The sequence below is a fragment of the Pyrus communis genome, chromosome 1 (assembly GCF_041283825.1).
Source record: "Pyrus communis isolate YQ-2024b chromosome 1, ASM4128382v1, whole genome shotgun sequence".
In the NCBI taxonomy this organism is placed as follows: domain Eukaryota; kingdom Viridiplantae; phylum Streptophyta; class Magnoliopsida; order Rosales; family Rosaceae; genus Pyrus; species Pyrus communis.
This window is the reverse complement of record NC_142565.1, coordinates 3512676-3533530: the sequence shown is the minus strand read 5'-3', so window position 1 is coordinate 3533530 and position 20855 is coordinate 3512676. Positions and strand designations below refer to the sequence as shown.

The 20855-nt window shown below is 37.6% G+C and overlaps 2 protein-coding genes and 1 pseudogene across 2 annotated transcripts; all 3 read left to right on the top strand.

Annotated features, from left to right (window-relative positions):
* Positions 1-1511: 1511 nt before the first annotated feature.
* On the top strand, positions 1512-2817 carry LOC148698981 (uncharacterized). The gene is made up of 2 exons (XM_088688469.1): positions 1512-2646; positions 2798-2817. Exons 1-2 carry the CDS (start codon positions 1512-1514, stop codon positions 2815-2817), a joined length of 1155 nt encoding a protein of 384 aa, XP_088544595.1.
* Positions 2818-6111: 3294 nt separating this feature from the next.
* LOC137721152 (putative LRR receptor-like serine/threonine-protein kinase At3g47570) lies at positions 6112-8269 on the top strand (annotated as a pseudogene).
* Positions 8270-16986: 8717 nt separating this feature from the next.
* LOC137721241 (uncharacterized) lies at positions 16987-20582 on the top strand. The gene is made up of 2 exons (XM_068460343.2): positions 16987-19838; positions 19930-20582. The coding sequence occupies exons 1-2, from the start codon at positions 17144-17146 to the stop codon at positions 20298-20300; spliced, it is 3066 nt and encodes a 1021-aa protein (XP_068316444.2). The 5' UTR covers positions 16987-17143; the 3' UTR covers positions 20301-20582.
* The last annotated feature ends 273 nt before the right edge of the window (positions 20583-20855 follow it).

Genomic DNA, 20855 nt, shown 5'->3' with positions numbered 1-20855 from the left:
TCCTCTCCTACTTCTCTCCTTCTTTCCCATTTTCACTCACATGCATGCATAGCATAGGATTGCATACGTAAGAATGACAAGTTGCTAGGGTATGAAGATTGACAAGTTGCTAAAGTGGGGTGTGATAAGCAAAAGAACAGCAGCCGTTGCTGTTGGAAGCCAGCAAATCGTGTTGGAAAAACTACTCAACTTGCTGCTGATCATATTTGAATTTTGTTTAAAAGTATAGTATTTTATATGCAGTTAACATGTTCCCCCTTTCTATGATCCTATCCTTTAAGGCATAAATTACTTCGTCATGCGGAAACTGAAACTTGCCAATTCAAAACTCATACGAAATGGGAATTTTGGTTATGAAATTCATCTTATCATACTAGCCTTCAAAGCTCAGATAAACCAGGATCCTCATCAAGTCATGAGCTCCTGGAATGAATCCACTCACTTCTGCCAATGGCACGGTGTCACCTGTGGTCGGCGACATCGTCAGAGGGTCACTACGCTGGACCTCCAATCCCAAAATTTGGGGGGTTCCATATCTCCACACATAGGTAATATAACCTTCCTTAGAAAGCTATTTCTCCAAAATAATAGCTTTGTTCATGATATCCCTCAAGAAATCGGTCGTTTGAGTAGATTTCAGTTTTTACTTCTTTTCGATAACTCGCTCAGTGGCTCTATTCCTGCCAACATTTCCACTTTCTTCAACCTCATCTCTCTCTATTTGGGTGGCAACAATCTAGTGGGTAAAATTCCTCCACAACTTGGCTCCTTATTCAACTTTACGCATTTGCTTTAGACCAAAATAATTTTATAGGAGAGATCCCTTCGTCCCTGGGAAACCTTACAGCTCTCGATAGAATTTCTTTTCTCTATAATTACGTGGTAGGAAACATCCCTACTTCTCTAGGCCAATTGAAGCAATTAACATTTTTCTCAGCTGCTGCAAATAGGTTTTCTGGTCTCTTTACTCCTTCCATCTATCATCTCTGGTCTCCAAACTTTTGATGTAACGCAAAACCTGTTGAATGGTAATCTTGTCTTCAGCCCAAGAAGATGATCCAGCCCATAGAAAACTCATGAAATGTGCTAGAAAATTCTAGCAAAAGGTTGTCGGTGCATTAGGCATGCATAATAAGCTAGATAATTCTAGCAAGTTGTAATATTATATGGCCATAAGCCATATGTCGGTGCAGTGTGTGCATTAACATGCACTAGAAAGTGCTAGTGAAGTCGGCAAACATGCCTATAAATTTAGGTGTGTGTGTGTGTGTTGCCATGTAGCAAGAACTAAGAAAGAGAGCAAGAAGTGAGAAAAAGAGTGAAGTGTGAGTGTGTTTGAGTGTTTCCTCTTGTATTAAGATTGTGTGAGAAAAAAAAATTTTGTATAACACTTTGAGTGATTTTTTCTTTCTCTTGCCTATCAAATTCCGCTGCATTACAATCTCCTTTGTGAGATAAACATCTCCAAGTAGTGAAGCATTTTTAATCCCCAACAAAGTGGTACCAGAGCTATGGCTAGCAATGCTATGGCAGCCTTCCAAGTTCCAGTGCTCGACAGCAACAACTTCGATAATTGGAGTATCAAAATGAAGGCCCTTTTGGGTGCACACGATGTCTGGGAAGTTGTGGAGAAAGGCTACACTGAGCCAGAAGATGAAGCTACTCTGTCTCAACCCCAGAAGGAGAGTTTGAAAGATTCAAGAAAGAGAGACAAGAAGGCTCTCTACCTCATCTACCAAGCATTAGATGACAATGGCTTTGAGAAGGTCTCGAGTGCAACCTCTGCCAAGCAAGCATGGGAGAAGCTTCAAACCTCTTACAAAGGAGCCGAACAAGTGAAAAAGGTTCGTCTTCAAGTATTAAGAGGTGAGTTCGAATCTCTACAAATGAAAGGGTCTGAATCAATCTCTGATTATTTCTCAAGAGTCTTAGCCGTTTCCAATCAATTAAAAAGAAACGGAGAAAAGTTAGAAGATGTTAGAATTATGGAGAAGATACTACGCTCGTTGGACCCCAAGTTCGAGCACATTGTCGTGACGATTGAAGAAACTAAAAACTTGGAAGAAATTAGTATAGAGCAATTAATGGGTTCACTACAAGCATATGAAGAGAAACATAAGAAGAGGCAAGGGAATGATGAGCAGCTCCTTAAGACGCATGTTCAGCCAAAGAAGAAAGAAGAAAGCTTCGACAACGAGAGAAGCCGATACGGAAGAAGTCGTGGTCGAGGTCGCGGACGTGGACATGGGCGTGGATGTGGTTGGAACTTAAACAACCATAGCAACTACGAAAGAGGAGAAAGCTCAACAAAAGGTCGCGGAAGAGGACGCTCAAACTCAAGGTATGAAAAATCTCAAGTTCAATGCTATAATTGTCAAAAGTTTGGGCATTATGCTTGGGAATGTAGAGCTCCAAACAACAGACTTGATGAGAAGGTCAATTATGTGAAAGAAGAGAAAGAAGAGAATGGTGTTGTGCTACTAGCATGCAAGAACAATGATGGAGACCAAGACTATACATGGTACCTTGACACCGGCGCCAGCAACCACATGTGCGGAAGAAGAAGCATCTTCGTAGAGCTAAATGAATCAGTGAGTGGCAACGTTTCTTTTGGAGATGAATCCAAAATACCCGTAAAAGGAAAAGGTAACATCCTTATTCCCCTGGAAAATGGGGGTCACCAATTAATTTCGAATGTCTACTACGTGCCCAATATGAAAAGCAACATTTTGAGTTTGGGTCAACTCTTAGAAAAAGGTTATGATTTTCATACGAAAAATTATATCCTTTTTCTTAGAGATGACAAAGGAAGATTAATTGCCAAGGCGAAAATGTCAAAGAATAGGATGTTTCCCATGAACATTCAAAACGATGTTGCAAAGTGTCTCAAGATATGTTACAAAGACATATCTTGGCTTTGGCATCTTCGTTTTGGGCATCTTAACTTTGGGGGATTGGAGTTATTATCCAAGAAGGAGATGGTGAGAGGCTTACCGCGTATCAGCCACCCTGATCAAGTTTGCGAAGGATGTTTACTTGGGAAACAATTCAGGAAAAGCTTTCCAAAGGAGTCGACCACAAGAGCCCAGAAGCCACTCGAGCTCATTCACACCGATGTGTGCGGTCCAATAAAACCAAGCTCTTTGGGTAAAAATAATTATTTCCTTCTCTTCATTGATGATTTTTCAAGAAAAACCTGGGTGTATTTCTTGAAGCAGAAATCAGAAGTCTTTGGAGCATTCAAGAAGTTCAAAGCCGCTGTAGAAAAGGAGAGTGGTTGCAAGATCAAAGCCATGAGATCTGATCGAGGAGGAGAATTCACTTCGAAGGAATTTCAAGAGTTTTGTGAAGAAAATGGAATTCGTCGACCTTTGACAGTTCCAAGATCCCCTCAACAAAATGGAGTGGCGGAAAGAAAAAATCGAACCATCCTCGACATGGCTCGAAGCATGCTCAAAAGCAAGAAATTGCCTAAGGAATTGTGGGCAGAAGCTGTAGCATGTGCTGTCTACCTATCCAATCGGTCTCCAACAAGGAGTGTGTGGGGAAAAACTCCACAAGAAGCATGGAGTGGAAGAAAACCAGGTATTTCTCATCTAAGAGTTTTTGGAAGCATAGCCCATGTACACGTACCAGACGAGAGGAGAACCAAACTCGACGACAAAAGTGAGAAGTTCATCTTCATCGGCTATGACACCAATTCAAAAGGCTATAAGCTGTATAATCCAAACAATGGGAAGACGGTGATCAGTCGAGATGTGATGTTCGATGAAGAAGGAAAATGGGATTTTGGCCCGCATGCAGGTGATCTTCACTTCTTTCCTCAATTTGAAGAAGAGAATGAACAAGGGATGATGGAGCAAGCAAGAGAGGTTCAACAAGAATCCACTACTCCACCTACTTCACCAACATCAACCAATCATGGTAATTCATCAGCATCAGCATTGTCAAGTGGGAGTCTAAATGAAAGAGAAGTACCACGCACAAGAAGTATACGAGATCTTTATGAGGTAGCTGAAAGACTTGATAATCCTACACTTTTCTGTCTTTTTGCTGATTGTGAACCAGTCGACTTCCAAGAAGCAGTGCAAGATACTAAGTGGAGGAAAGCAATGGATGAAGAAATTGAAGCAATCCAGAAGAATGATACATGGGAACTTGCTATTCTTCCGAAAGGACACAAAGCCATCGGAGTCAAGTGGGTGTACAAGACAAAGAAAAATGCCAATGGAGAGGTCGAAAGATACAAGGCAAGACTTGTGGCGAAAGGCTATAGTCAAAGAGCCGGAATCGACTATGATGAGGTATTCGCACCCGTTGCTCGGTTGGAAACTATACGATTACTAATTTCTTTGGCAGCTCAAAACAGTTGGAAGATTCAACAAATGGATGTGAAGTCCGCCTTCCTAAATGGAGTCCTTGAAGAAGAAGTCTACATTCAGCAACCGTCAGGCTATGAGATCAAAGGGCATGAAGACAAAGTTTTGAAGCTGAAGAAAGCCCTCTATGGGTTAAAACAAGCGCCACGAGCATGGAATAGTCGCATCGACAAGTACTTTCAGGAAAACAACTTCATCAAGTGCCCTCATGAACATGCTCTCTACGTCAAAGTCAAAGATGAAGATATTTTGATTGTGTGCTTATATGTGGATGATCTAATCTTCACTGGGAGTAATCCAAGCATGTTTGAAGAGTTCAAGAGAGTGATGACCAAAGAATTTGAGATGACCGACATCGGGTTGATGGCATATTACCTAGGCATTGAAGTCAAGCAGAACGAAGAAGGAATTCTCATCTCCCAAGAAAGCTACACAAAGGAGATACTGAAAAAGTTCAAAATGGACGACTGCAAGCCCGTGAGCACGCCAATGGAGTGCGGAGTCAAACTAACCAAGTATGACAAAGGAGAAAGCGTAGATCCAACATTTTTCAAAAGTCTAGTTGGAAGCTTGCGCTACTTGACTTGCACAAGACCAGATATTCTCTATGCTGTCGGATTAATCAGTCGCCACATGGAGAATCCCACAACTACACATTTGAAAACGGCCAAAAGAATTCTTCGATACCTCAAAGGTACTGTTAACTTTGGCTTGTTTTATTCAAGTTCTGATAACTACAAACTTGCTGGATATAGCGACAGTGATTGGGCAGGAGATTCCGACGATAGAAAAAGCACTACTGGATTTGTGTTCTTCATGGGAGACACTGCATTCACATGGATGTCGAAGAAGCAACCGATTGTCACTCTCTCTACCTGCGAAGCTGAATATGTAGCTGCTACTTCATGTGTCTGCCATGCAATTTGGCTGAGAAACTTGCTGAAAGAATTAAGAATGCGACAAGAAGAGCCAACAAAGATCTATGTCGACAACAAGTCTGCAATAGCTCTAGCAAAGAATCCAGTATTCCATAACAGGAGCAAACATATAGATACCCGTTATCACTACATAAGAGAGTGCATTGCAAGAAAGGATGTGCAAGTGGAATACGTGAAGTCTCAAGACCAAATCGCAGACATATTCACCAAGCCCCTCAAACAAGAAGACTTTGTCAGACTAAGAAACTCAATCGGCGTCACAAGACAAGATTAAGGGGGGATGTTGAATGGTAATCTTGTCTTCAGCCCAAGAAGATGATCCAGCCCATAGAAAACTCATGAAATGTGCTAGAAAATTCTAGCAAAAGGTTGTCGGTGCATTAGGCATGCATAATAAGCTAGATAATTCTAGCAAGTTGTAATATTATATGGCCATAAGCCATATGTCGGTGCAGTGTGTGCATTAACATGCACTAGAAAGTGCTAGTGAAGTCGGCAAACATGCCTATAAATTTAGGTGTGTGTGTGTGTGTTGCCATGTAGCAAGAACTAAGAAAGAGAGCAAGAAGTGAGAAAAAGAGTGAAGTGTGAGTGTGTTTGAGTGTTTCCTCTTGTATTAAGATTGTGTGAGAAAAAAAAATTTTGTATAACACTTTGAGTGATTTTTTCTTTCTCTTGCCTATCAAATTCCGCTGCATTACAATCTCCTTTGTGAGATAAACATCTCCAAGTAGTGAAGCATTTTTAATCCCCAACAAAACCAACTTCAAGGAAGCATTCCTTCAAACTTTGACATGACTCTTCCGAATCTCTTATACTTTAGCATCTGCGCCAACCAGTTCACTGGATCCATTCGTCTCTCGGTATCCAATGCTACAAGTCTAGTGGATTTCGTAGTTGCAGATTGTTGAGAGTTGTCCCACATTGGTGAGAAACAAGGTTTGCTATGTGCTCATATGATCTTGGACTACTCCTCATATTGTCAATTGGTTTTATGGTGGAACCTCAATTTCATCATGGTATCAGAGCAAGGTTGTCGACGTGTGAAACCCAACGGCCACACGCGCTCCATGTCACCTAGTTGTTGTCCACGTGTAAGCTTGAAAATCTGCTACACGTGCGGGGGCATGTTGAGAGTTGTCCCACATTGGTGAGAGACAAGGTTTGCTATGTGCTTATATGATCTTGGGCTACTCCCCATATTGCCAATTGGTTTTACGGTGGAACCCAATTTCATCAATTAACAAACTGACTGGAGGGGAGCCAAATCTTCAAAAGCTTCACAACCTCCAAAAATTCAGCATTTTCACGAACCAAGTTGAAAGCAATGAACCGGGTGACTTGAGGTTTGTGTCAGACTTAACTAATGCCACGGAACTGATAACTAGACTTTTCTGATAACAGGTTATCAGGAAACCTTCCAAGTTGCCTTGGTAGTTGTGTGAGTTTAGAAGTCCTGCACTTGCAAGGTAACTTCTTCAATGGGACCATTCCATCATCTATGAGTTCACTAGGAGGGATTCAAGATTTAGACCTTTCTGTGAAATTCCACAGTTTTTAGAGGGCTTTCGTGGCTTGAAGAAATTGAATCTATCTTTCAATGAGTTTTGGGGAGCAGTACCAGTCGATGGAGTTTTCAAAAATGCAACTGAAACTTCGGTTGCTGGAAACAGTAGGCTTTGTGGCGGTATTGAGGATCTCCGGCTTTCCAAATGCAACTCCAACGAGACCAAGGGAAGAGGTTTGTCTCGTCGATTCATTAACCATCTGTATAGTATGTGGGTTTCTTGGAATAGCTATGGTCCTGTCATTATTATTTCTTTGTTCGCTAATAAAGAAAAGAAAATCAACTGCACAAAGTACTTTGGCTAACTCTATTTTGCAAGTGTCATACAATACTCTCTTAAAGGCTACCAACGGGTTCTCTTCAACTAATTTGATTAGTGTGGGAAGCTTTGAGTCTGTGTACAAAGGAGTTCTTGACAATGATAGAGCTCAACTTGTTGCTGTGAAGGTTTTTAACCTGTTACGCCGAGGAGCTTCAAAGAGTTTCTTAGCCGAATGTGAGGCAACGAGAAACATCAGGCATCGAAATCTTATCAAAACTATAACTGCATGTTCAAGAGTTAACTTTCATGAAAATGATTTCAAGGCGCTAGTTTATAAATTCATGGGCAATGGGAGCTTGGAGGAGTGGATTCATCCAACCGATGGACCAGAAGAGGTAACTGATGCATCCAAGAAATTGAATCTTCTTCAGAGGCTAGACATTGCCATTGATGTTTCTTGTGCACTAGACTATCTTCATAATCATTGTGAACCACCAATAGTTCATTGTGATCGCCGAGCAATGTTCTTTTGGACAACGAGTTGGTTGGGCATGTTTCTGACTTTGGACTTGCAAGATTCCTCTCAAAACTAGCCATCAACGTCTCTACAAACGATCAAACAAGTTCCATTGGATTGAGAGGATCAATGGGTTATGTTGCTCCAGGTATTTCACTATATGCTCAATTTATTGTATTTTTTCTTCTTTTGTTTTGCAATGTTTGTGACAATATGTTTTGATGTTTGAAACGTAGAGTATGGTATGGGAAGTGAGGTTTCAACAAAGGGGATGTCTACAACTTTGGCATTCTCTTGTTAGAGATGTTTACAGGGAAGCAACCCACTGACCGCATGTTTAGTGACGGCTTGAACCTTCATAGTTTTGTGGCAGCGAATTCTGGCGGACGGGTAACAGAAATTGCAGATTCGATACTTGTTGAAGAAGGCATCACTACCAACAACACCCCCAACCAATGCTGCGCAAGAGCTGAAAAAGTGGAGGAGTGCTTGAGATTGATACTTGGAATTCGAATCTCTTGTTCTGTTGAATCCCCAAGAGACCGAAAAGAGATAAGTGATGTTGTAACTGAATTGCAATCCGTCAGGGCTATTCTTCTTCGGTAGAATTTTCTTCGGAACTTTTGTGCTTACTTCAAAGCCCTTTTCTTTTTAACCTTTTTTTTTTTTGTTTCAATTATGTACCTCCTTTGAAAGTGTTATTGTTGCTATAAATAAAAGATTGTCACTTAGTACTACGGTGTAGTGATATTCTTCTTTATTGGTAAATGAGAGGTATTAGGTTCGATTTTCACCAAAGACGAATTTGAACTACATTATTGCTAATCCATTGTGAGGCTAAGCCTACCTCTTCTCTTCAGTGATTGTTCAAAAATATAAAATAAATAAAAGGTTAGGAATGGCAAAGTAAATATGCACCAATGAGACTGCATATAATTCGCCAGAAACCAAGTTGATGAAACCGACTTCACCTTGTTAGTTTGGACCACATTTCAATTTCACGAAAACAACGTTATGAATGGCTGCCAACGCTTCCTTTTATTCTGTTGCAATTAAAAGCTTTTTCGTGTGATATATATATATATATATATATATATATATATATATATATATATATATATCACCTTGGCACAATTGGGTGTTCTTGTTGCCTATCTTTTTACCATGACTGAAATGTGCTATTTATAGCAAATAAATACCACCAAGAGGGATAAAGATTGAATCCACGTCAAAATGCATAGGCACGATTGTTTTGTGCAATTGAAGCTTTTATTCATTTTTAGTTTTAATCTCTATTTATTTATTAGTTATGATTCAAGTCATTCATTGATTAAAAGCCTCCACATCAGGCTTTATTATAATCATTAGGTACTTGGATGCGTTGGATGTTATAAAATTTAAAAGCTAAAAACGAGCGTCAAAATATTTATTCGATTGCTCCTAACCTCTATATGTGTGTGTATTCCAAAAGAATAATACTTGGTTACAAAAAGAATGAGTATGTGTTTTACTCAAAACTGGTTATTGTCATTTATGAAATTTCGTATTTATGATCAGAACTATTCATATTATAAATCACTCTATAAAAATCGTTTCTGCAAAAAATCAATTAAAACTAATACAGTTTTGTAACAGCCTATTCCAGGATTTACGAATGAAAATGGCATCTTTGTAATTTCACCAAGTTTAGGATACTTTTAGTTTTCTTTTTAAATTGTTTTATGGGATTGGTTGGTGAGCCACGTGGGGCCCACCTTGTTTTAGTGTCCCTCGGCCTCTCTCCTCTCTGCTCTCCCCGAGTTCTCTTTCACCTCTCTTCTCTCAACTCTCTCTGCACTCTCTCCTTCTGCCCGAGCACAACACCCACGCATGCATGCATACAGCAACCTTCACCACTACCGTGGCTCTCACTCAGGCGACCTCACCACCCCTGGATCCTCACTTCTCTCACTCACCTCTCCGACCTCACCCTCTCTCCCTCTTGGCACAGTAGCACGATCACTATGCTTGTAACCTCCGGCGAGTTTCTTGAACCTCCGACCATGGTAAGCAACCTAGACCTCTTTAGACTTTAGTTGTTGTTATAGGCTAGATTGGGTTGTTTTTAAGAAGCTTGGAACGTTTGAACGCAGAAAACTACTCGGGAAGCATTCTCCATATTTTCCGGCGAATGTCCGGTGGCTTCGAGCCATTTTTCGGCCAAATCCGGCCACTTTTGTGGCAACCAAAGGTATGGTTTGATTCCCTATTCTCTGGGCTTCATTTTGATATATGGAATGACATGTTTTATTGAGTTTTGAGCTCCATCGGAGCTCGAAAAATTCCGGCCTTCTTCTTGCCTTGAATCCGGCGACCCACAGCCTAGAAACCCAGGCCCATCGAGCCGTGACCAAACATCAGGCCTTTGGCCCGCTACACACCCGAGCCCAAACCCTTTCCTAACCCAAACCTAAACCTTTTGAATTGAGGCCCTTGGGCCATTCAAATAGGGCATTCAGCCTGTTAAGCTAAAACCCTTTAAACCCAATGCAACCCAGGCCTTGGGTCGTGACAGAATCCCAGGCCGAAACCCTTGGGAGCCCAGCCTTTATTCCCTAACCCAAAACCCTTTTAGCCTAGGCCCTAACCCATTAACCTAACCATAACCCAAGTCCAAAACCCTAAACCCTAACAAGCCCAAACCTTTATGGGGCATATTCTGTTAAGGAATATTCCATTATGAGTGGACTCCTTCTAAATTGCATGTTTTAATAGTAGAAATGCATACATGAAAGACATGATTTAATGATTACATTTTATTAGATATTATGCTTACTTAGAATATTTTGTAATACCATATTTTCTATCGAACCTATATTCTTTTTAGGATATCTGATGTATGACGATATATTATTTAGAACATGTTTTTACACACTTCTTTATAGTATAGATGATGGATGACCTTATACTACGAAGATGTCTTTGAGATATATGTACCTATGTTTGGAAAGATTATATTTAATGGTTTCTAATGGACACATATTGCCTTCAGGTGGGTGTTGTAGGAGCCTTCGGGTGATTGATACTATATATGACTTCGGGTGGGTGTTGTAAGAGCCTACGGGCGATTGATACTTGTGAAGGAAATTTCTAAAGGAAGAGTTCTATATGTCTTCGAGCAACATTGATACCACTAGTTAGCACACTATATACGAGATATGTTTTATGAAATGTTTTATGGCATGCTAAGGTTTTCGGAAAATCTATCACATGTTACACTATTAGCTTTCATAAAATTTTGGGGGTTAGTATGTTGATAACTGTCTTATTATATATGTATCAACTTGGTCCACTCATATTTATTTTGCACCCCCTCATGATTTAGAATCGAGGCGTACAATTCTGGCGTTAAGGCACTTCCGCATCGGCATCTTTGAGTTCTTTCGGTGTAGAACTCATTCTTTTATTTATTCAATTTTATATTATTTCCTTTAGTGTTCTAGTTAGTTATATGCTCTGAACACGTTCCTCTTTTGCATATTAATTATATTTTAGTTCTCATGTTTTCAATAAATAACTTTCGTCACCCTCGAGTGTCGGTCAGCACATAACCATTTTGATGTCCCACGGACATCAGGATTGGGGCATGTCAAATTTAGTCATCGAACTATATAAAAACAAATGAATCGAAATTGGTAAAAATATGAAGAATTTTGTTATTGGAACACGAAGAATTTTGAGTAGGAGTTCGAGTAGAAGTTCCTACTCATCTTTAAGTAGCTACATTTTTTAATAGCCAAACATTGTTCATTTCAAAACTCTCTATATATCTATATTTCTTTTGTGATAAAATCAGCACAAGTTTTCACTTAATTGGTTTGAACATATGTGGACTTTGTTGAATATTCAAGAGATAATTGTAGCTACAGAAGACTTAGTGTCCTGTTATCTGGAGCAGGTGGACATTTGAGTTGATAATATTGGTGTGACTGAGCAGTCGTTACCGTTGGAAGAAAGCAAGTCGTCTTTGGAAGACAACAAGTCAATAGTGTTTGTCCATTAATATTTGGACTGACTGACTTTTGGTTTAAGGAAAACTAATGAAAATGGCTTAAAATTTTTGAGTTTTAATCACAATGACAAAAAATGTGTTGTAAATGAATAGTACCACAAGTGACTTTTTAGAGTAAAAATGTTATTTTTCGTTAAAATGAACAGTACTGGAAGTATTTCGTTAAAACTCTCTTTTGTCAAATAAATTTTCTAAAATAAAAATGTGTTATGCAATATGTGTTGAGAATTGAATCTTCTATATATATATATATATATATATATATATATATATATATAATCTTGTATGTGTTTATACCTTATAATTAATTGGACTACTATATTTATTATCAATGATTTTATGATGGGACTTCAATTTTCTTTATATTATCAGAGCATGTTGTTTTATGTGTGAAACCCAACAACCACACGTGCTCCACCTCACTTGTTTGCGTTGTCCACTTATTTGAGTAGCCACATCTTTGAATAGCCAAACATCGTCCATTTCAAAACTCTCTATATATCTATATTTCTTTTGTGATAAAATCAGTGCAAGTTTTCTTGAGTAAAGTTCACTCTTTTTTCATAACCACTTAATTGGTTCAAACATATGTCGGCTTTGCTGAATATTCAAGAGATAATTGTAGTTGTAGAAAACTTAGTGTCCTGTTATTTGGAGTAGGTGGATATTTGAGTTGATAATATTGGTGTGATTGAGCAGTCGTTGCCGTTGGAAGAAAGCAAGTCGTCTTTGGAAGAAAGCAAGTCAACATTGTTTGTCCATTAATACTTGGACTGATTGACTTTTGGTTTAAGGAAACTAATGAAAATGATTTGAAAACTTTGAGTTTTAATCAAAATGACAAAAAGGTGTTATAAGTGAATAGTACCATGAGTGACTTTTTAGAGTAAAAATTTCATTTTTTGTTACAGTGAACAGTACCGGAAGTGTTTCGTTAAAACTTCATTTTGCTTATCCTTTCAAATAAATTTTCTACAATAAAAATGTGTTTTGCAATATGTGTTGAGAATTGAATCTTATATATATATATATATATATATATATATATATATATATATATATATATATATAATCTTGTATGTGTTTATACCTTATAATTAATTGGACGACTTTATATATTACCAATGATTTTATAATGGAGTCTCAATTTTTTAATGTTATCAAAACATGTTGTCTTACGTATGAAACCCAACTACCACACGAGTTCCACGTCACTTGTTTGTGTTGTTCACTTATTTGAGTAGCCACATCTTTGAATAACCAAACATCGTTCATATCAAAACTCTTTATATATCTATATTTCTTTTGTGATAAAATCAGTGCAAGTTTTCTTGCGTAAAGATAACTCTTTTTTCATAACCACTTAATTGGTTCGAACAAATGTGGACTTTGGTTAATATTCAAGAGATAATTGTAGCTGCAGAAAACTTAGGGCTTGTTTGGTATTCTATTTGAAATTTTTTATAATTTCTCAAAACATTTCTTAAGAATTTTTCTTGAAAACAATTTTCTTTAAAACTCAAAAACTTGTTTGGTATGCAATTTAAAAATTTTAAATTTTACAACTTAAACTGGACAAAGAGATCTAAAAAGAGAGGATTGAGAGAGAAAGAGGAGAGGAGAGGAAAAAAAGTAAACGATGATTGGAGAAAAGAGAAAGAAATGAGATGATCGGAGGAGATAGAGAGGAAGAGGAGTGATAGAAAAAAACCGAGAAAATAATGAGAGCGGATTTGGAGGAGAGATGAAAAAGGTATAAAAAAAAAAAAAAGGAGAAGGGTAGAGAGAAAGAAGAAAAGAGAGAGATAGATTTGGAGTGAGAGGGGAGGAGGGAGAAAAAAAAATGAGTGAGTTTAAGTTTAAAAATTCTAAAAACTCATTTTTTGTGTTTTAAAAGAATATACTATATTTTTGAGTTAGCCTTGAGTTCAGCTTTTAAAAACAGTCATACCAAACAAGTTTTTAAGGCCTAAAACTTAAAAATTGTTTTTGAGTTTAAAAAAATTAGATTCAAATAGAATACCAAACATGCTCTTAGTGTCCTGTTATTTGGAGTAGGTGGATATTTGAGTTGATAATATTGATGTGACTGAGCAGTCGTTGTCGTTGGAAGAAAGCAAGTCGTCTTTGGAAGAAAACAAGTCAACATTGTTTGTCCATTAATACTTGGACTGGTTGACTTTTGGTTTAAGGAAACTAATGAAAATGATTTGAAAATTTTGAGTTTTAATTAAAATGACAAAAAAGTGTTGTAAGTGAATAATACCATAAGTAACTTTTTAGAGTAAAAATGTCATTTTTTGTTACAGTGAACAATACCGGAAGTGTTTCGTTAAAACTTCATTTTGCTTATCCTTTCAAATAAATTTTCTAGAATAAAAATGTGTTATGCAATATGTGTTGAGAATTGAATCTTATATATATATATATATATATATATATATATATATATATATCTTGTATGTGTTTATACCTTATAATTAATTGGACTACTATATATATTACCAATGATTTTATGATGGAATCTCAATTTTCTTTATGTTATCAGAGCATGCTGTCTTATGTGTGAAACCGAACTACCACACGAGTTCCACGTCACTTGTTTGTGTTGTCCACTTATTTGAGTAGCCACATCCTAGAATAACCAAACATCGTTCATTTCAAAACTCACTATATATCTATATTTCTTTTGTGATAAAATCAATGCAAGTTTTCTTGCGTAAAGATCACTCTTTTTTCATAACCACTTAATTGGTTCGAACATATGTGGACTTTGCTGAATATTCAAGAGATAATTGTAGCTGCAGAAAACTTAGTGTTCTGTTATTTGGAGTAGGTGGATATTTGAGTTGATAATATTGGTGTGACTGAGCAATGGTTGATGTTGGAAAAAAGCAAGTCGTCTTTGGAAGAAAACAAGTCAACATTGTTTGTCCATTAATACTTGGACTGATTGACTTTTGGTTTAAGGAAAACTAACGAAAAAAATTTGAAAACTTTGAATTTTAATCAAAATGACAAAAATGTGTTGTAAGTAAACAGTACCAGAAGTGACTTTTTAGAGTAAAAATGTCATTTTTCTTTAAAGTGAACAGTACTGGAAGTGTTTCGTTAAAACTCCCTTTTGTTTATCCTTTCAAATAAATTTTCTAGAATAAAAATGTGTTATGCAATGTGTTGAAATTGAAACTTCTATATATATAAAGAGTTTTAACGAAACACTTCCGGTACTCTTCACTTTAATGAAAAAGGACAATTTTACTCTTAAAAATCATTCCTGGTACTATTCACTTACAACACATTTTTGTCTCTTTGATTAAAATTCAAAATTTTCAAGTTTTTTTTCATTAGTTTTCAAAAAAAAAAGAATCTTGTATGTGTTTATACCTTATAATAAATTGGACTACTCTATATATTACTATTGATTTTATGATGGAACTTCAATTTTTCGTATGTTATCAAAGCATGTTGTTTCACGTGTGAAACCCAACAACCACACGTGCTCCACATCACCTGTTTGTGTTGTCTACTTATTTGGTTTTAAATTGGTCACACGTGAAAAGATATGTTGAAAATGAATGTCACATTTAATGAGAGAAGAGACCTTGTATAGATTTATAAAATAATATATACTTATTTGGATGTTGAAATAAAATACTTCCACCTTCTTCTCCTACTTAAAAACTGATGAGAATTTTCACATTATGGTTGTTCATCGTACATTGTAAGGTCAATTTTCATTAGATTCTATTTGTGTTTAATTTTAAATAAAAAAATTTAAAATGATTTATAACCGCACGAAGTACAATAAATGATTATGATGTGAAAATTCTTAAGATCCCCATAATTTGAATCCGGATGTATCCAAATCCCTTAAAAACTTTTCTCCTTCTTTCCAAATTTTCACTCACGTGCATGCATAGCATGGGATTGCGTACGTAAGAATGACAAGTTGCTATAGTGGGGTGTGATAAGCAGGTTCCACCATATTCATCAAGTTAAGGGATTCAGGCTATTGAAATTTGATTAAACGGCTAAAAACAGAAACCTCTTTAAAAATTATAATAACTTTAACCGTTGAATCAAATTTTAAAAATTCGAATTTCTTAATTTGATAGATTTGATAAAAGTGATCCGGAAATGATCCATTTCCGTGATAAGCAAAACAATAGCAGCCGTTGCTGTTGGAAGCCAGCAAGTCGTGTTGGAAAAGCTACTCAACTTGCTGCTGATCATATTTGTATTTTGTTTAAAAGTACAATATTTTATAGGAATTAACTGAAATGACCTCTTTATTTCTTTTTGGATTTTGAGATTAAAATGGGATTTTCGAGATATGCATAAAAACACACATGCGCCCGTGCGACATGAACAACAATATGATAGAAATATAATTTTTTTTAAATTAAAAATGAGCTAATTGCCCTCGTATATAAATGAGTTATTTCTTTCAAATCCAATCAGCATTTACACATTTCTCCTAAATTCTCTCTCGCCCGATCCCCAGTTCAAAGAATCCTAACCCCCAAACGGGCGCGACCCTTTTCCTCTTTGAAACTTCAATTGTTTCGAAAAATGGTTTCCTGGTTATATACTGCTCTTTGATTTTTTTGGGTTTTCCGGGCATTGAATTTTTGAAGCAGGTCCTCGGCGGCCAAAACCTACCTCGCCTAATTCGCATCAATGCTGGGGAACCCTTGAAAGCCCACAAAAAAGGGTCGTCCATGGTGGGCATTAGATCTGACAATTTTTTACATGGTCCGTTAATACGACATATAAACAATACGAAAATAACGGGTTTTGGGTCAATACGGTAATTAATCGGGTCGTTATCAGGTCACAAGATAAGAACCCATTACTAACAGGTCCTTAATAGGTTTACACGAAAATGACATACGGGTGTCAGCATTGCCCAATTTTCCCAAATTTGCTCAATAATTGCACATCTCTTCCCAAATTATAAACAAGAACCCAGATTTGCCCAGAATAATCAAGAAAAAGGATGCCCACGATTGAATTTGAAGCTCTGGTGTTTTGTTTGGATTTTCAGAATATGAATATGCATATGAATTTGTGCTCACAAATATGAGCTTAATCCAAAAACTCAAAGCTCACAACTCTCTCTCCCAAATAAAAAAAATATGAGGCAATGAGTTGTGAACTTTTACAATTTATATGTGAGTATTTTAATCTGCATGTATGAGCAGTTTGTCCTATTTTGATCATAAAAACAACAAAAAAAAAGGGTAACTTTTGTAAATTCCCTATTTTATATGCAGTTAACATCTTCACAAAAAAAGGGTAATTTTTGTAAATTCCCTATTTTATATACAGTTAACATCTTCCCCTTCCTATGATTCTATCCTTTAAGGCTATAAATTACTTCGTCCTGCCGAAACTGAAACTTGCCAATTCAAAACTCATACGAAATGGGTATTTTGGTTACGAAATTCATCTTATCATACTCACTTTTCATTGTAATTTTGAGCTTTTCCTTAGGAATGGGGTTGCAGCAGGGAGGGAATCAGACTGATAGGTTGGCACTGCTAGCCTTCAAAGCTCAGATAAACCAGGATCCTCATCATGTCATGAGCTCCTGGAATGAATCCGCTCACTTCTGCCAATGGCACGGTGTCACCTGCGGTCGGCGACATCGTCAGAGGGTCACTATGTTGGACCTTAATTCCCTAAAGTTGGGGGGATCCATATCTCCCCATGTAGGCAACCTAAGCTTCCTAAGACAACTATTCCTCCAAAACAATAGCTTTAGTCATGAAATCCCTTCAGAACTTGGGAGTCTGCGCAGATTACAGGTATTATATCTTTCCAATAACTCACTCAGTGGTCCTATTCCTCCAAACATTTCCAATTGCTTCAACCTCATCAGTCTTGTTTTGCGTCGGAACAATCTGGTGGGTAAAATTCCTCCAGAACTTGGCTCCTTGTTGCAACTCCAAGTATTTGGTTTGCAATTTAACCATTTAATAGGAGAGATCTCTCCTTCCCTGGGAAACCTTACAGCTCTGGATAGAATTTCTTTTCTCTTTAATAACTTGGTGGGAAACATCCCTACTTCGCTAGGCCAGTTGAAGCAATTGACATTTTTCTCAGCAGCTGCAAATAGGTTGTCTGGTCTCTTTCCTCCTTCCATCTATAACATATCTGGTCTCCAAACTTTTGATGTATTGCAAAACCAACTTCAAGGAAGCATTCCCTCAAACTTTGACAAAACTTTTCCAAACCTCCTCTTCTTTTCCATCGGTGACAACCAGTTCACTGGATCCATTCCTCTCTCGATATCCAATGCTACAAGTCTAGAAGAGTTTTCAGTTCCAGAGAACCAACTAACCGGAGGGGTGCCAAATCTTCAAAAGCTTCACAACCTCAAAAAATTCAGCATTTTCATGAACCAACTTGGAAGCAATGAACCGGGTGAGTTGAGTTTTGTGTCAGACTTGACTAATGCCACAGAATTGACATGGTGCCTTTTCAGCGATAACAATTTTGGAGGGACGTTGCCCACTTCAATATCCAATCTATCAAAACTTCAAATGCTTCAGGTCGGTGCAAACAAACTATATGGAAGCATTCCAGCTGGGATAGGTAATCTGGTTAACTTGGAATTATTAATTTTTGCGGGAAACTCTTTCACAGGTAGCATCCCCATTCAAATTGGTAAGCTTTCGAAGCTTGGGGTATTGTATGGCGAAAACAACGAATTATCAGGGAGCATTCCTCTTTCTGTAGGAAATTTAACCATGTTAACTGAACTCACATTGCAACGAAATAATCTTCAGAGGGGCATCCCTACAAGCTTAGGGCAATGCAACGGGCTGCTAGAGTTAGATCTTTCTCAAAATAAACTTAGCGGTGAAATACCTCTACAACTACTAAATGGCCTCCCATCTTTATCAGTATCTTTGAACTTGTCAAGAAATCAGTTAACTGGTTATCTTCCGATGGATATTGGAAAGCTGAGCAGTTTAGGTAAACTAGACATTTCTGATAACATTTTATCAGGAGAGCTCCCTAGTGGTCTTGGTAGTTGTTTGAATTTAGAAGTCCTGCACTTGCAAGGGAACTTCTTCAATGGGACCATTCCTTCATCTATGAGTTCATTAGGAGGGATTGAAGATCTAGACCTTTCTCGAAACAATTTGTCAGGTGAAATTCCTCAATTTTTACGGTTCTTTCGCGGCTTGAAGAAATTGAACCTCTCTTTCAATGAGTTTTGGGGAGCAGTACCAGTTGATGGTGTTTTCAAAAATGCAACTGCAACTTCGGTTCTTGGAAATAGGAGGCTTTGCGGTGGTATTGAGGATCTCTGGCTTTCCAAGTGCAACTCCAAAGAAACCAAGGGAAGAGGTTTGTCACCTCGATTCAAATTAAGCATCTGTATAGTAAGTGGGTTTCTCGGAATAGCTATGGTCCTGTTATTATTATTTCTTTGTTCGCTGAGAAAGAAAAGAAAATCAACTGCACATAGTACTTTGGCTAATTCTGTTTTGCAACTGTCATACAATACTCTCTTAAAAGCTACCAATGGGTTCTCTTCAAATAATTTGATTGGTGCTGGAAGTTTTGGGTCTGTGTACAAAGGAGTTCTTGATGATGATAGAGCTCAACTTGTTGCTGTAAAGGTTTTTAACCTATTACGCCGAGGAGCTTCAAAGAGTTTCTTAGCCGAATGTGAGGCAATGAGAAACATCAGGCATCGAAATCTTATTAAAATTTTAACTGCATGTTCAAGTGTTGACTTTCATGGAAATGAGTTCAAGGCTCTAGTTTATGAGTTTATGGGCAATGGGAGCTTGGAGGAGTGGATTCATCCAACCGATGGACCAGAAGAGGTAAGTGATGCATCCAAGAAATTGAGTCTTCTTCAGAGGCTAGACATCGCCATTGATGTTTCTTGTGCACTAGACTATCTTCATAATCATTGTGAACCACCAATAGTTCATTGTGATCTCAAGCCGAGCAATGTTCTTTTGGACAACGAGTTGGTTGGGCATGTTTCTGACTTTGGACTTGCAAGATTCCTCTCAAAACTAGCCATCAACGTCTCTACAAATGATCAAACAAGTTCCATTGGATTGAGAGGATCAATCGGTTATGTTGCTCCAGGTATTTTACTATATGCTCCATTTATTGTATTTTTTCTTCTTTTATTTTGCAATATTGTGACAATATGTTTTGATGTTTGAAACGTATGTAGAGTATGGTATGGGAAGTGAGGTTTCAACAAATGGGGATGTCTACAGCTTTGGCATTCTCTTGTTAGAGATGTTTACAGGGAAGCGACCCACTGACCGCATGTTTAGTGACGGCTTGAACCTTCGTAATTTTGTGAAGACGAATTTTGGTGGACGAGTTACCGAAGTTGCAGATTCCATACTTGTTCAAGAAGGTATCACTACCAACACCACCCCCAACCAATGCAGCGCAAGATCTGAAAAAGTGGAGGAGTGCTTGAGTTCGATACTTCGAATTGGAGTCTCTTGTTCTGTTGAATCCCCGGGAGACCGAAAAGAGATAAGTGATGTTGTTAATGAATTGCAATCCATCAGGGCTATTCTTCTTGGGTAGAAAGTTCTTAATTTTTTTCGTTTACTTCAAAGCCCTTCGTTGCTTTGAAACTTTTTTTTTTTTAATTATGTACCTCCCTTTAATGACTGAGGATGTATGATAACTTAGCATACACCTTCATGCCATATGAGCTATAGTTAGTTACAAATAAGTTAGTTGGTTAAGTGAGCTAAAAGGAGAAAGAGTGCTGAGTCATCATTTGTAAGCTGCTGTATATAGCAACCTATGTGTAATAGCTCATTACCGTTGCAAGCAATAAAGATCATTCATTTCTCTCTCTTATCTCTCTTTCTCTTCATCTTCTTCGTTGTTCTTCTGTATTTTCTGATTTCTTTCTGCTAAATTCATATGAAGTTCATGATTGTTAAGATGGTATCGAGCCAGCGATTTTGCTATGAGGATTGAGGGTTCGCTGAGGTTCTTGACGCTGATTTCTTGTTGCTGCATCAATGTCGATTTCTTTGTTTTAGGGGTTTGTCGAAGAATTTAGGTGAAATCTTTTCACTTCTCATGATCTAATTGTGTGGTACGATTCTTTGTGGGCAATTTTTATCG